At 34.9% G+C, this 13,873-nt stretch overlaps 1 protein-coding gene across 2 annotated transcripts in view; it reads left to right on the forward strand.

Moving 5' to 3' along the window:
- LOC150100422 (katanin p60 ATPase-containing subunit A-like 2) overlaps positions 1–13,873 on the forward strand; it is a 279,460-nt gene that overhangs the window by 188,551 nt on the left and 77,036 nt on the right. For both annotated transcript variants that reach the window (XR_016549239.1, XM_090402560.1), the window contains exon 14: positions 2,968–3,075. Coding sequence is in view for 1 of the 2 variants with exons in the window: in XM_090402560.1 (XP_090258686.1) it covers positions 2,968–3,075 (108 nt within the window). In the remaining variant the exon portion in view is untranslated. The remainder of the gene's footprint in view (positions 1–2,967; positions 3,076–13,873) is intronic.

The raw sequence follows: 13,873 nt of genomic DNA on the forward strand, positions 1-13,873 counted from the left end.
GTCTCCAGCCTCTGTTCTACTCAAGCTTTTCTTACAGTGGAACTTGCATTTATTCTCCAAACCTTCCTGTCTAATGGTTACAGTGTCAAAAAAGATCTACAAATTTTCTTTCCCTTCCATCTCCTCATATCCCTCTCAACATAAAGATTATAGCAATGCCATTACTATTTCTTATATCTGGGGCACTTCAGAAAAAATAGCCAGAACTTTAAAGAAATGTAATCTCTGCACTGTTTTAAAACGTCATTTTAAGCTGACTTTTCTGTTCTCCTAAGGATCCACTTCCTCCCCTCTCTGTTCGAAGTGTTTACAAGGTTCTTTGTTCTTGCAACATATCATATTATGGTCAAATTGGGAGATCTGCTAAAATCCCCCTAGAAGAATACAAAAAATACATCTGCCACCACAACTGTAGTTAGTCATGCCTGGCAGAGCATGCTGTGGATACCTTGCATAGAATCAGATGGAAGAAAACTATCATGTTCCATCACAGTAAATACAAACTTGAAAGACTCTTTTCAGAATCAGTAAAAGATTAAAAAAACCAGCCTAATCTTAATAAATATGGTTGTATTAAACTTCCAAAGATTTGCAAAACTTTAAATTTTAGGCCTCCTACCCAACATCTAAGGCTAGCCAACAGCTTCCATAGAAGGCACCTCTCATAAGACTTTATTTAATCTAATTTTATTTCTCCCACTTATTGTTTCTTTTATGTGTCATTACAATTTTAACATTGTATTCCTGAAGATGTCTCTGTGAGAGAGATGAAATATTGAAATAATTAAACCTGCTGCTTAATCATTTTCTAATTATTCCATTAAATTGTATCATGTGTACTATCATGTTATCCTCTGCACTCCATGAAGACATATCAGGATGATGATAATGATTCCAGGTTGGCTGAGTGGGTAATATCTCTTCTCTCTAATCTGTTGTGCAGCTGTCAAGCACTACAAGAATTCACAAAATATCCATTTCAGAGTGGATATTTTGTGAATGCTTGTAGTGCTTGATATTTGTCTTTTTAATACTAATTTTTATACTAAATTTATTACATCAGTTATTCATTTAGTCTTGAAGGTTCATGATGGTTTTTTATTATTATTATTATTATTATGTGACACCTCCAAGAAGTCCAAAGACTCATTGAGGGAAGGCATCTACTCTAAAAACCCTTAGTCTCCACCATTTGATCCACCAACTACTGTGAACCACCACTACCATCATTACCTACACCCACCAATGCCATCTACTCCCCTCTACTACCACCACCACTAGTATTTTTGTCTGTAAATTGTGTCTGTTCTCAAGGCCGATTTGTCTGTATGCAGGATGAAAAATCAGAGTTTCTGGGAGAAAAAAGCCTGCTACCTTCATTTCAGATCGGCTAACTCGTCTTCAATTGAAAAAGACCCATATAAAGATTCCTCTCATCACAACGAGAATTGAACTTAGGCCTTTTCCAGTTGAAGAGCACAATGTACCGTCAGTCTTCAAATTGCGCTATGGAGGCGCTATTGTCTTGAGGCACTATTATTTATGAGTATAATGTCATTTGCATAAAGTAGAGCTGAGTTTAATAACTCTGTTCTCAAAACATAAATACAAATCCCATTTCTATTCCAATGATCTCTCACCCATTCATTTTAAGTAAATATCTGTACCTGACAACCATTATTTGGCCTAAGCTTAGCTACTTTCCCATGAAGTTTCTCATCCTTAATTTTGCTTAACCGGTTTACCTGCATAAATTTTTCCTGAACTTAATATGTAGAAATTCTTCTGTAATTCTTAGTCATTTTTATTTCCTTTTTTAATTGATTTTAATTGATTTAACTGTTATATGATAAGAGCTTTACTTTAATCATCCTCAATTTTAATTTTTGACTCAACCCTTCTTGAATTCTTATAAAATTTATACTTTCTTATTGTTTCATAGAATACAATATGTTCCTTAATTCATGAAAATGAGTAAAGAAATGTACTGAACTAAAATTTTACTGATAGTTCTTTATCATACTGTTTCTTAGTGTCTAATTAAAGAGGCTGGTTTTTACACCTTGAAAATAGGATATGTAGTTGTCTTGGTTGGTTAAAATGAATAGCACTTGCACTCTCCAATTGGTATGTATTAGTGGTAGATGAATTTCATAGTGTTGAGCCACCACCCTGCTTATTGGAGATCTGAAAGTAGCTTGGAAACATATGTTTGTTCTCTAGAAATATAATTTTTTTTTTTTTTTTTAATGTTGCTCCTGTGAAAAGTTATTTGCAAACCTATAGTACATTTTGTACCATGGGTGCGGTAAGAATATTTTTTGTTTTTTATTTTTATCAATTATATATATGTGTGTGTGTGTATATATATATGTGATAACTACTACTATTAATATATATATATATATATATATATTTTTTTTTTTTTTAAATTAATTTTTACATAGCCTTGAAACCCTACTCTAGAGACTAAACATTAAACTTTTTCAAGCTGCTTCAGGCCTCCAATTAGCAGGATGGTGGTATCACACTGGGAGATGAAATTCATCTTCCACCTAAAACGATAGCAAACATTCATGGCATGCTGCAATTCAAACCCGCAACAGGTTGATTGAAGAACAGATATGCTAATCACTGGGCCAACCTGGCCGGTTAATTAGTTAATGCTTAGTTAACCTGTGTTACTTCTGTATGATAGGTTTACATTTTGGTGGGATTGACATTAAAAAAAAAAAACTTGCAGTTTTCAAAACTTGGATTTGGATATACTGTAACATTATGGGACTCCTTTACAGTTATTTGATTACCTTAGCTTCCAGAGAGACTGAATAATAGATGAATTATTATATTTATCTCTCTGTATATGATCTTGCTGATTATCTGTCTTCATAAACATTACAGCCCATTATCTTGTAAAAATAACAGAAAGTAAATCTTATAATTAAGCTATTTTCTTTTATATTTTAGTGAGCATGAAGCTACTAGAAGAATGAAAGCTGAAATACTTACTCAAATGGATGGGCTGGCTTGCACTGATAATCTTGTGTTTGTTCTATCAGCTTCTAATCTACCTTGGTAAATATTGATGCATTCTTTATTTTTGTTAAGATACAAATCTGACGATTCTTTATGTACTAATAAGAGTCCATTGAAGTTATTATTAACATCTGACCTCCATGGAGTCAGAGACTCATTGTGGGAGGTACACAGTGTCACACACAAAGTTCATCCAACCATGCCTTAAACTGATTTAGTGTTTGCACATTCACAATACACTCAGGCAATGCATTCCACTCACCAATGATTCTCCATGCAAAGAAACATTTCCTCACTCCTCTGTTTACACCCTCCTTATACAGTTTCCACGAATGGCCTCTTGTTCTCTCCCCCCCCCCTCCCCCCGTGAAACATTTCTTCCATATCAACCTGATAATAACCCTTCATGAACCTCTACTCACAAAGCTTTGCAATTTGCAATCTACCTTTGTGAATCTTCTCTGGACCCTTTCTAACATATCCTCATCACCATGAAAACCCAGTGACCAAATCTGTGCACAAAAATTCATATAGGCCTGATCAAGGCCTTATACAGTGGAATCATAACCTCTTTATTTCTGCATGTCAAAGTTCTCTACGTCATTGTCATTATTTGATGTGATCATATCCTCTGATGAAATTATTAGATCTAAAACTTGATCCTCGTTTGCGGTCCTTTACATACTGCCTAAAGTAGTTGTCTCTCAAGAACTCAAATTCATTTTCCTTATTTCCAAATGCTATCTTTTCATTTTGATCTATATTGTCATAATTAATTCCTCATAATAATCACCCTTCCCTTGTTCACTAATTGAAGTTGCTTATACTGCACTTTCCTTGGCCTATAGCAGAATCCGATTGAATATCTCTTTTTGTCAACCTCCACCTCACGCCACACTGACTCAAAACTTTTGCCACTATTTATATCTCACATCTCCACTTTGTGTGGACATAATTCACCTGCTATCATTAACAGCACCCCTCCCCCTTTCCTTCTTGTCCTTTGTGTTCTCACAGAAGACATCATACCCTTCCATTTCTATTCCTGTCAGGATATCATCCTTATCCAATCATGTTTACTTATTCCAACAATTTTTGGGCAAATGAATTCAAGCATCAAAACCATTTCATCTCTCTTATTTCTGATGTTCCTGCATTTGTAAATAAACTCAGCAATTTACTTTTAGATTGTGATTTCCCCACACCTAACCATTTTCAATTAACTTTATCACCACTTACCCTATCTATGTCTTCAGATTCAACTACTACACCTTGTACATCTCATGCCATCCCATTCCTTTACTGACCATCCCCATACACTACTACTATCCCCATTCACTACTACCTCCAACATATACTCTCCTTATACTGTCTCTCCATGTCCACCCTGACTCCCTCCTTTTCCTTATACATCTGCACTCTCATTCTATCATTATCATTCACAGTACTACTATTCTCATTGACAACCACTTCAGTCTCACCAGTTCCTCTCTCCTAATCTTCTGCTTCACCTCTTACTTCCTATGCTCTTTTGCTCACATCACTTGTTCCTCCTTGCTGCAATAGTCTCTCTGAATAGTAATATTATAGTCATTGGAAGTTATCCATAAAATTTTGTAGATTTCAGAAGGATGTGACTTTATCATAATCAATCAGTGCTGTCACAATTTGAAAAATTGTGAATGATATTAGGTTCAAAACGAGTTTTCATAAAAACTGAACTAAACTGTTAATATACCAAATCGAAACAGACATTTATTAGAATATGTCTATACCCTATATAATTATATGAGTTGTGGGAATTACCATATTTTTTGCCTTTAAAATGCACCGTTGTATTGAACTCATCACATTTTTCATGTTGAATTTTTGGGTAAAAAATATTCTTTGTAGTATAAGATGCATGAATTATGCATCAAATTTTTCATGTAAATATTATTTTTATTTTTTTATTTTAAATTTTAATACATGTATTATCTGTTTTTTAGATAAAAACAATTATTCTTAAAAAATTTAACATATAATATGTTATATGTAACATATATATGTGATATGATATATGTATTATAATATGTACGATATATATATATATATAATATGTATGATGAATACTGTTATTAACTCGGGGTTGGGATATGTTCATTTTTAATATAAACTGACTATAAACCCGAGAATTATAACAAATTGAGATTTATTTGCAAACGCAACATGTTTCGTCGAGATTGATTTCATCAGGCGTTAAGAACATAGAAAGATATTAAAAGACACTGAAACAAACATTGAAACACTCTAAAGCTATACAATTATAAAGTTATGATATTCGACTGTAAATTAGTTATTATGAACTTGTGCTATAGTCCGTGTTAAAGTTCTATTGTTGTACACGTGCGTGTGTGGAACCACACGATCTCCAGTATCTGATAGTAGAGTCGAAAGAGTCAGGCAAATTATAGCTGAGATTATTGTTCATATGAAGAGGGTCCAAGGTAATTTCTGCATTGTAGAGTCAAAAGAAATCACCTTGGACCCTCTTCATATGAACAATAATCTCAGCTATAATTTGCCTGACTCTTTCGGCTCTACTATCAGATACTGGAGATCGCGTGGTTCCACACACGCACAAGTGTACAACAATAGAACTTTAACACGGACTATAGCACAAGTTCATAATAACTAATTTACAGTCGAATATCATAACTTTATAATTGTATAGCTTTAGAGTGTCTCAATGTTTGTTTCAGTGTCTTTTAATAACTTTCTATGTTATTAACGCCTGATGAAGTCAATCTCGACGAAACATGTTGCGTTTGCAAATAAATCTCAATTTGTTATAATTCTCGCGTTTATAGTCAGTTTATATTAAAAATGAATATGTATGATAATATGTATATGTGGAAAGTTTTTTACCTTGGGTGTACTATATGTTAAAGATACCAAGAAATTTTATAAACTTGGTTTTAATCCTTTTTTTCCCAAGCAAGCAAACAAGTAAGCTAAGTTTGCGCCTGAAGTATTTTCAGGTCTGAGGCAACTTGTGGTAAAGGTGGCATAAGCTCTGATCACTTTCCTAAGTATCCCATAATACAAAGCACATATCCTTACAGACATGTATAATGCTATGTATTATGGGAAGGGTCACTACCCAGACCGGTTTCGACCTTTATTGAGGTCTCGTTAGTGGGAGCCAGACCCAGAGGTGGTGATACCAAGTGGAAGTAATGCAGAACTTATATTTACCTATATGAGTTACAACAAGGTGCTTTGACCTTATTAAATAAAAATCTCCAGGTGAGAGAAAGATGTGGAAAGTTTTTTACCTTGGGTGTACTATACGTTAAAGATACCAAGAAATTTTATAAACTCGGTTTTAATCCTTTTTTTTTTCTCAAGTAAGTAAACAAGCAAGTAAGCTAAGTTTGCACCTGAAGTGTTTTCAGGTCTGAGGCAACTCATGGTAAAGGTGGCATAAGCGCTGATCACTTGCCTAAGTACATAATACAAAGCACATATCCTTATGGATATGTATAATGTCCGTAAGGATATGTGTTATGGGAAGGGTCATTACCCAGACCGGTTTCGACCTTTATTGAGGTCTCATCAGTGAGAACCAGACCCAGAGGTGGTGATACCAAATTTGAAGTAATGCAGAACTTATATTTACCTATATGAGTTGCCACAAGGTGCTTTGACCGTATTAAATAAAAATCTCCAGATGAGAGAAAGATGTGCTTTGATCACTTACCTAAGTTTCCCATAATACTTATGGACATGCATAATGCTATATATTATGGAAAGGGTCACTACCCAGACGAGTTTTTACCTTTATTGTGGTCTCATCAGTGGCAGCCAGACCCAGAGGTTGGTGATACCAAGGTAAAACTTTCCACATCTTTCTCTCATCCTTTCAGTCGACAAAAGTTAGATGGGCTAAAAGAGACTCACCTACTCCTTATAGGGAAATAAAAAGATGTTAGCTGATTACTCAATATTAATACTGTTAAGAGTATTTTTTTTTTTATGTATAATATGATGCAACTCATGCTTTAAGGTTCAGGGGGTTATTACAATATGTGTCAAACTGAAACTGCATATGAACATGGAAGAATGCAGGCACTCAGAGAGAGATTGTTTTTCTGTGGGCCAAAATTTACCTGTTAAGCAGATAAATTAGAATGACCAGGTTGGATGGTGGCAGGGATGGCCTTTTGTAGAGGTAGTCACTTAGGAGATGGTAAAATGTATTGTATATTGCAGAGTTAAGTTGAGTTTGGAAGGCATAACAGTAAGTATAGGAATAATGATAAAGCAGTGATGCTTCTCTATACAAATGCCAAGAGTTTCAGGAATTAAGGGAATGAATTGGTCAACATTAATAATCTCAGCTTGTCCAAATATTGCTGGAATAAAAAAAAATGTGGTTTACAGAAGTAAATATCCTGACAGGAATAGAAGTAAAGGGTATACCATATTTTGGCAGGATAGGGTGGGTGGAGAAATGGAGTGGAGAAGTATTACATATGTTGTGGTGAGTTGTGTCCTCTCAGAGTGGAGAATTTGGAGGGAAATGGTACTAATGGTTTTGAGAGCATGTAGTATGAGGTTGCAGGACAGGATATTTAGTGAAATATTGTTATAGGCCAGAGAACTGAAGGTGAAGATCAGGAGATGTTTATGCAGTTTGAGAAGAGGGAACAGAATATCTGGAATTCTTGCAGGACAGGGACAGACATCTTAGGCAACATGTAGTAGAGGGAATACAAAGTTCAAGAGTTTTAGACTTAATCATAACATCAGAGGATCTGATTGATTTCAGATGTCATCCTTGTCCTTGGTTGGACAGAGAGAGAGAGTGACCATGTAGCCTTGACTTGGAGGTTGAATAAACATGTATAAGTTTCAAGGAGAAAGGAATTTATGTGGAATTATGAGACCGGTGATTGATTATAATAATCTTAGAAATCAGATGGGGGCAGTTCCTTGGATGGAAGAATTGGGAAGAGAGAACAATATTACCATTGCTTAGGAAGAAATATTTGTCAGCAGCAATGGTAAGTTGTATACTTCAAGTGAAAAAAAAAAAAAAAACATTTTGATGTAAAGTGGATGATTAATGTAATCAAGCAGGAACTGCAGACAAAAAAGAGATTATGGAAAAAGTATAAAGAGCTGGATGGATAGCATTTGCATGAGGAATATAAGTCTCGGTCCAGGAAAGTGACTAACATAGTAAGGAAGGCAAAACTGGAATACAAGAAGAACAGATTAACCCTGTGATCCAAAGAAAATCCTAAGGAGACTTTCATTATGTGTCCAGTAGGAGAAGAAATTATTGTGGAAGAATGGCATTGCTAGATGAAAATGGGGATCAAGTATCCAGTGAAAATGACATAGCATAGTTGTTTAATAATCACTTTATTGAAGTATTTCATCCTGGAAAAGTAGGTTTTATTACCAGAAGGATGGGGACAGTTTGAGGTTTAGAAGTGCATGAGGAAAATTTGTTTTTGAATATCAGGTACTCGGGATGTCTATAAGGCAGCAGGATAGGATGGAAGTTCACCACATGCTTTAAGAGAATATGCTAAAGAACACGGGCAACTCAGTTGATCTGGCTTTTCACTGTTAACCTGGCCATATGAAAAGTTCTCAAGGAGTGGAAGGAGGGTAAGATAGGGCAGTGGTAGAATGGAGGTGTCTAACTATATACCAGTTTATATTTCTTCTGTGGATGTTAAGATTTTTGAGAGAAATTAGTGAGAGATTCTGTCAGTGGTCTCCGAAGTGGGGTACGCGAGTCGATTCGTGGGGTTACATCAAAAAAAAGTTTTATATTGATAGGAAAAAATTAAGTAATTAATTAAAGATAAAGAATATTGCTTTCTTTCATCAATTAAACATGTATCTAATATAGACAAAGACGTTATAAGGATCCTGTAAACTTAAATTTGCAAGTAGCGCACATTGGGCAACTTTGCACACATAATCATCCATGGCAAAGCTGTCATGTTTTTTTAAACTAGGGAGTAAATCTCTTACTTCTTATCATTACCATTGTTTGTAGAGCATCCTAGTGTTGACAAGCCCAACTAGAGAAGGAAAATTGATTAGTTATCCTGCTATCTACAGATGACACCACAGTTGTATTAATTATTTGACTATTAGTAGTAAGTTTAACGATTTTTTAGTATATATCGTTTCTGTGCAATTCCAATGCCTTTTTGTGCTTACGTTTACACTAGAAATAGTGAATTAATATTATCAAAATTGCTTACATTTTTAAAAAGTGTTTGATATTATCAATAGTAAATGAATTATATTTAAATTTTACAAATTATCATCATCATCATCAAATTCCTGCCATGTACCTTCAAGGGGTGTACAGGATATGATAGTACTACATGAAAAATTAATATATCATTACTAACTTTATATCTATTTCCTCCAAATCAGCCTGTTACTTGTCAAGACTCCAACATTACCAGATCTTATATTACTATCATCTAAGCCACTTTCTACTGTATCAATCCACGTATATCTTGGTCTTCCTCTGGGTCATTTTCCTGTCAACTTGGCAGAGAACACTTCTTTTGCTAATCTTTCCATACCCATTTTGTTTAAGTGACCATACCACCTGAGATTAGCTCTGCTAATGCATTCCTGGATGCTGACAATGTCAAGTTCTTTCCTAATATAATCGTTTTTAATATGATATTGCTATTGATGCCATCTGTTCACACCTTTAATCTTTCTCAGGACTCTCATATCTGCAGTTTCTAGTCTTTGGTCAAGTGTTTTACTTCTGACCCGGCTCTCAGATCAATAAGTTAAAACTGGTTTGAACACTGTCTTGTATACAGCTAATTTAGTGTTCTGACTAATTTCTCTCTTATTCCATATGAATTTATTCAACTGGCTTCCTACCATACCAGCTTTGTTGATTCTGTTGTCTATTTCCATATTTAATTTACCATCTTCACTAAAAATCGTGCCTAAGTAGCTGAAATGTTTTACTTGTTCCACAGGATCTCCATTCACAACACAGTTGATATTTTCACTGATTCTGCCTATTTTCATTGTCTTTGTCTTTTTATTACTGACCTTCATACCATGTCTATTACAACAGTTATTCAATTTAGTCATAGAATCTTGCAGACCTGTAGCGGATTTATTTAGAAGTATAACATTGTCCGCATAAAGCAAAGAGCTGACATTAACATCTCTAATTTTGATATCATGTTTAATACCACTTTCCTTCATAATGTGATCCATATAGGTAATGAATAGCAGAGGGGATAATGCACATCCTTGTCTCACACCAGATTGAACATTAAATCATCTTCCTGTACTTCCTTCAATTCTAACTGCTGACTTACAACTCAAATAAAGACTAAGTATTGCTTGATATAATGCTCCATTGACACCATATAATTGTAGCATATTGAATAGCTTCTCTCTTGGCACCTTGTCATATGCCTTTTCCAAATCTACAAAACTTAAATACAGATCTTTGTTATATTTCTCATGCTTTCTCAACTATTTGTCGTAAAGTGAAGATCTGATCCTGACAGCCTCTATTTGGCCTGAATCCAGCTTGTTCTTCACCAACCTTTTCTTCCACAATTCTTCTCAACTGTTTCTCAAGTATACTTGCATATATCTTACCAGGAACACTCAGTAGGGATATAGCTCTGTAATTCTCACATTCAGTTTTATTTCCCTTTTTATAAATGGGTACTGTGAGAGCACTACTCCAATCATAGGGAATTCGTCCCTCTGTCCAGGCATTCTGAACTATGCAGTGCAGCCACTGTAAGACTTTTGTACCACCATACTTCAGCATTTCTGGTCGAATATCATCTACTATTGCTGCCTTTCCACATTTCAAGCCTTTGATGGCTTTTTCTACTTCAAGTATGGATATGTATTCCTGACTGCATGCCTGGTCAGTGTTTTTTATCACTGTGCTGTCATCACTGCTTATTTCATTTAGCAAATTTTCAAAGTAATTACTCCATACTTCAGGGATATCTTTTTCTCCTGTTTTCATGTCACCTTTATCATCTCTAACTTCTTTTACAGCACTCTTTCCTCCATTTCTAAGCTTCTTCAGCAATCTCCAGAATATTTTGCCATCTTCTTGATATTTATTTTCTATGTTTTTGCCAAAGTCCTCCCATGACTTTTGTTTAGCTAGTTTTACACACTGTTTAGCTTTCTTACATTTGTCTCTGTATTCTCCAAGAGCACAAGCTGACTTATTTGCCAGGAACTTCTGATATGCTTTCTTCTTTTCCTTCACTGCCTCTTTAACTTCCTGTGTCCACTATGGAGTGCTGATTTTTCTATCCTTGCAGACAACTTCACCACATGCTTCTCTAGCTGAATCAATCAGGGTTTTCTTCAAGGCTTGCCACTGAATCTCCAAGTTTGGTTCCTGTTCTCAAACTCTTTCATTTTTCCTTTAATAATCTTTGTGTATTTTAGTCTACAGTTCACATCTGAGAGCTGTTCAACTTTTATTCACTTTAAAACTTTCTTACATGTTATTCTTTTCAATGTGAAATTCAATTTTATCTAGCTCAAGTCTAAATAGTGATCACTTCCAATTCCAAATCCTCTGTACAATCTGGTATCCTGCACCAGGGAGAAAACATCACTATCAACAATAACATAGTCAATGAGATTTTTCGTATTCCTTGCCTCTTCTCTCCATGTGAATTTGTGCACATTTTTATGTTGGAACATGGTGTTAGTAATAACCAGTCCATGTCCTGAGCAGAAATCCAACAGGTATTTGCCATTATTATTAGCTCTGCTCTTGTCTCCAAATTTTCCCAAAACATTTTTGTATGTGGGACAATCATTTCCTACTCTGCTATTTAGATCCCCAACAAGGACCAACTTTTCCTTTTTCATTGTGTCAGTTGCTTTTTCTAAAGCATCAAAATATTCCTCTGCTTCTACCTTAGTAGAACCTTCTGTGGGACCATAAGCACAAATAAGTCTCATTGTCCAATTCCCCATTCTGATATTTGCCCAAATCACTCTACTTGACACTGCCTGCCATTCAAGAAGATTCACCTCGTCTTTTGTGGCTACTCCTTCTCTTCCTTGATTGTCATTGCCTGAATATAACATTTTGTATTTATTGCTCAGAAAGATCTCACCAGTTTTTGTCTTTTTTGTTTCAGTCACCCCCATTATGTCGATCTGGTGCTTATCTTAATTCTTCAGCTAGCTCCATTTCTTTGCCATTCAGGCTTCTTATGTTGATAGTACCGATCTTTAACTCTGGTGATGTTGGTTTGGGGTGTGTTTTCAGATTTGTTCCAGTAGCTGACTTTTAACTGTTCACCCTGGTTCTCTGGCAAAAACACCGGGGGCCTTGTTTAACCATGCGATGTCCCAGCCGGCATGAAATTTTGTCATGTTGTACTATCAGTTTATATTTTGGTTTAACCAATAGGAATATAATTTGGTCGGCTAAATCCCAAATTGCCAGCCCATCCTTGTTCGTTCAGTATTCAGGTAGATACCCAACAGGGTGCACCACGAGAAGGTGAGGATTGGACATTAGATCAGAAGCCCTGGTCGATTCTCCGCATTCCTTTAAAGGCTATGTGGTGGTCTCCTCTCAGTTATATAGCTTTGACCCTTAAGCACCCCATTTTACAAATTAACCCTCACAAAATGGATAAATGGTTAAAAAAATTTCCTCCAAAGAAACCGCGAATTGAAGATAATTATGATAGTACTTCTACATTGGACGAACAACAAGGAAAAGATAGGATTGATTCTTCTATTCAAACAAGTTTGTTATCAGTCAAATTAAGTGATAAAAACATTAATCTGAAACTTAACAATACCTTGCCCAAGAAAGTTCGAAATTATCAAGATGACTACTTGAAATGTAGATTTACATCGCCAATAGTCAACAATGAACCTCGTCCTACATTTGTATTGTGTCATGAGATGCTGTGTAATGGAAGTATGAAACCATCATTATTAGTAAGACACTTAAAAACTAAACATCCTGATCATGAACACAAAAATTTACAATTCTTTGAACAATGTTTGAAGACATGTAATTCTCAATCCAACTTAAAAAAATTCACTAAAATTAATGATAAATATTTGGAGGCATCTCTTGAGGTTGCATTCTTAATTGCAAAAGACCAAAAGTCACACACCATTGGGGAAACACTTGCACTCCCAACTGCCATAAAAATGGTAGAAATATTCCATGGAAAAGAATATGCAGATAAACTAAAATGTATTCCTTTATCAGCAAATACTATTGGTAGATGTATAGAAATCATTGCAGATAATTTAAAAAGCAACTAGTAAAACAAATGACTCAATTTGCTATACAGCTTGATGAAAGCACAGATGTTGTCAACATGTCTCAGTTATTGGTATTTACTAGATATATTTTAATAATGAATTACACAAAGAACTACTTTTTTGTGAGGCACTTCAGGAAAGATGTTCACGGGAAGATATCTTCTCAACAGTACATAACTTCTTTTTATGCTTAAATAACCTGTTTTTAAAAGGAAAAGTAACTGAAATAGCACCATATGTCAAATTCATTCATTGTATTATCCACAGGCCAGCTATTGCGGCAAAAAAAAATGCAGCCTGATATACATATAGAATACTGCAGGATGTTATCAATATAGTTAATTTTATAAAAATGAGGCCTTCGAATAATAAAATATTTACAGTACTATGTCAAGAGATGGGCATTACCCACAAAAATCTTCTATACCACACGGAAGTTCGTTGGTTATCTCGAGGAAAAGTGCTTAAGAGAGTTGTAGAACTAAAAGATGAG

Source organism: Typopeltis vanoorti, chromosome 13 (assembly GCF_054136105.1).
Source record: "Typopeltis vanoorti isolate ZY-2024b chromosome 13, IOZ_Tvanoo_1.0, whole genome shotgun sequence".
In the NCBI taxonomy this organism is placed as follows: domain Eukaryota; kingdom Metazoa; phylum Arthropoda; class Arachnida; order Uropygi; family Thelyphonidae; genus Typopeltis; species Typopeltis vanoorti.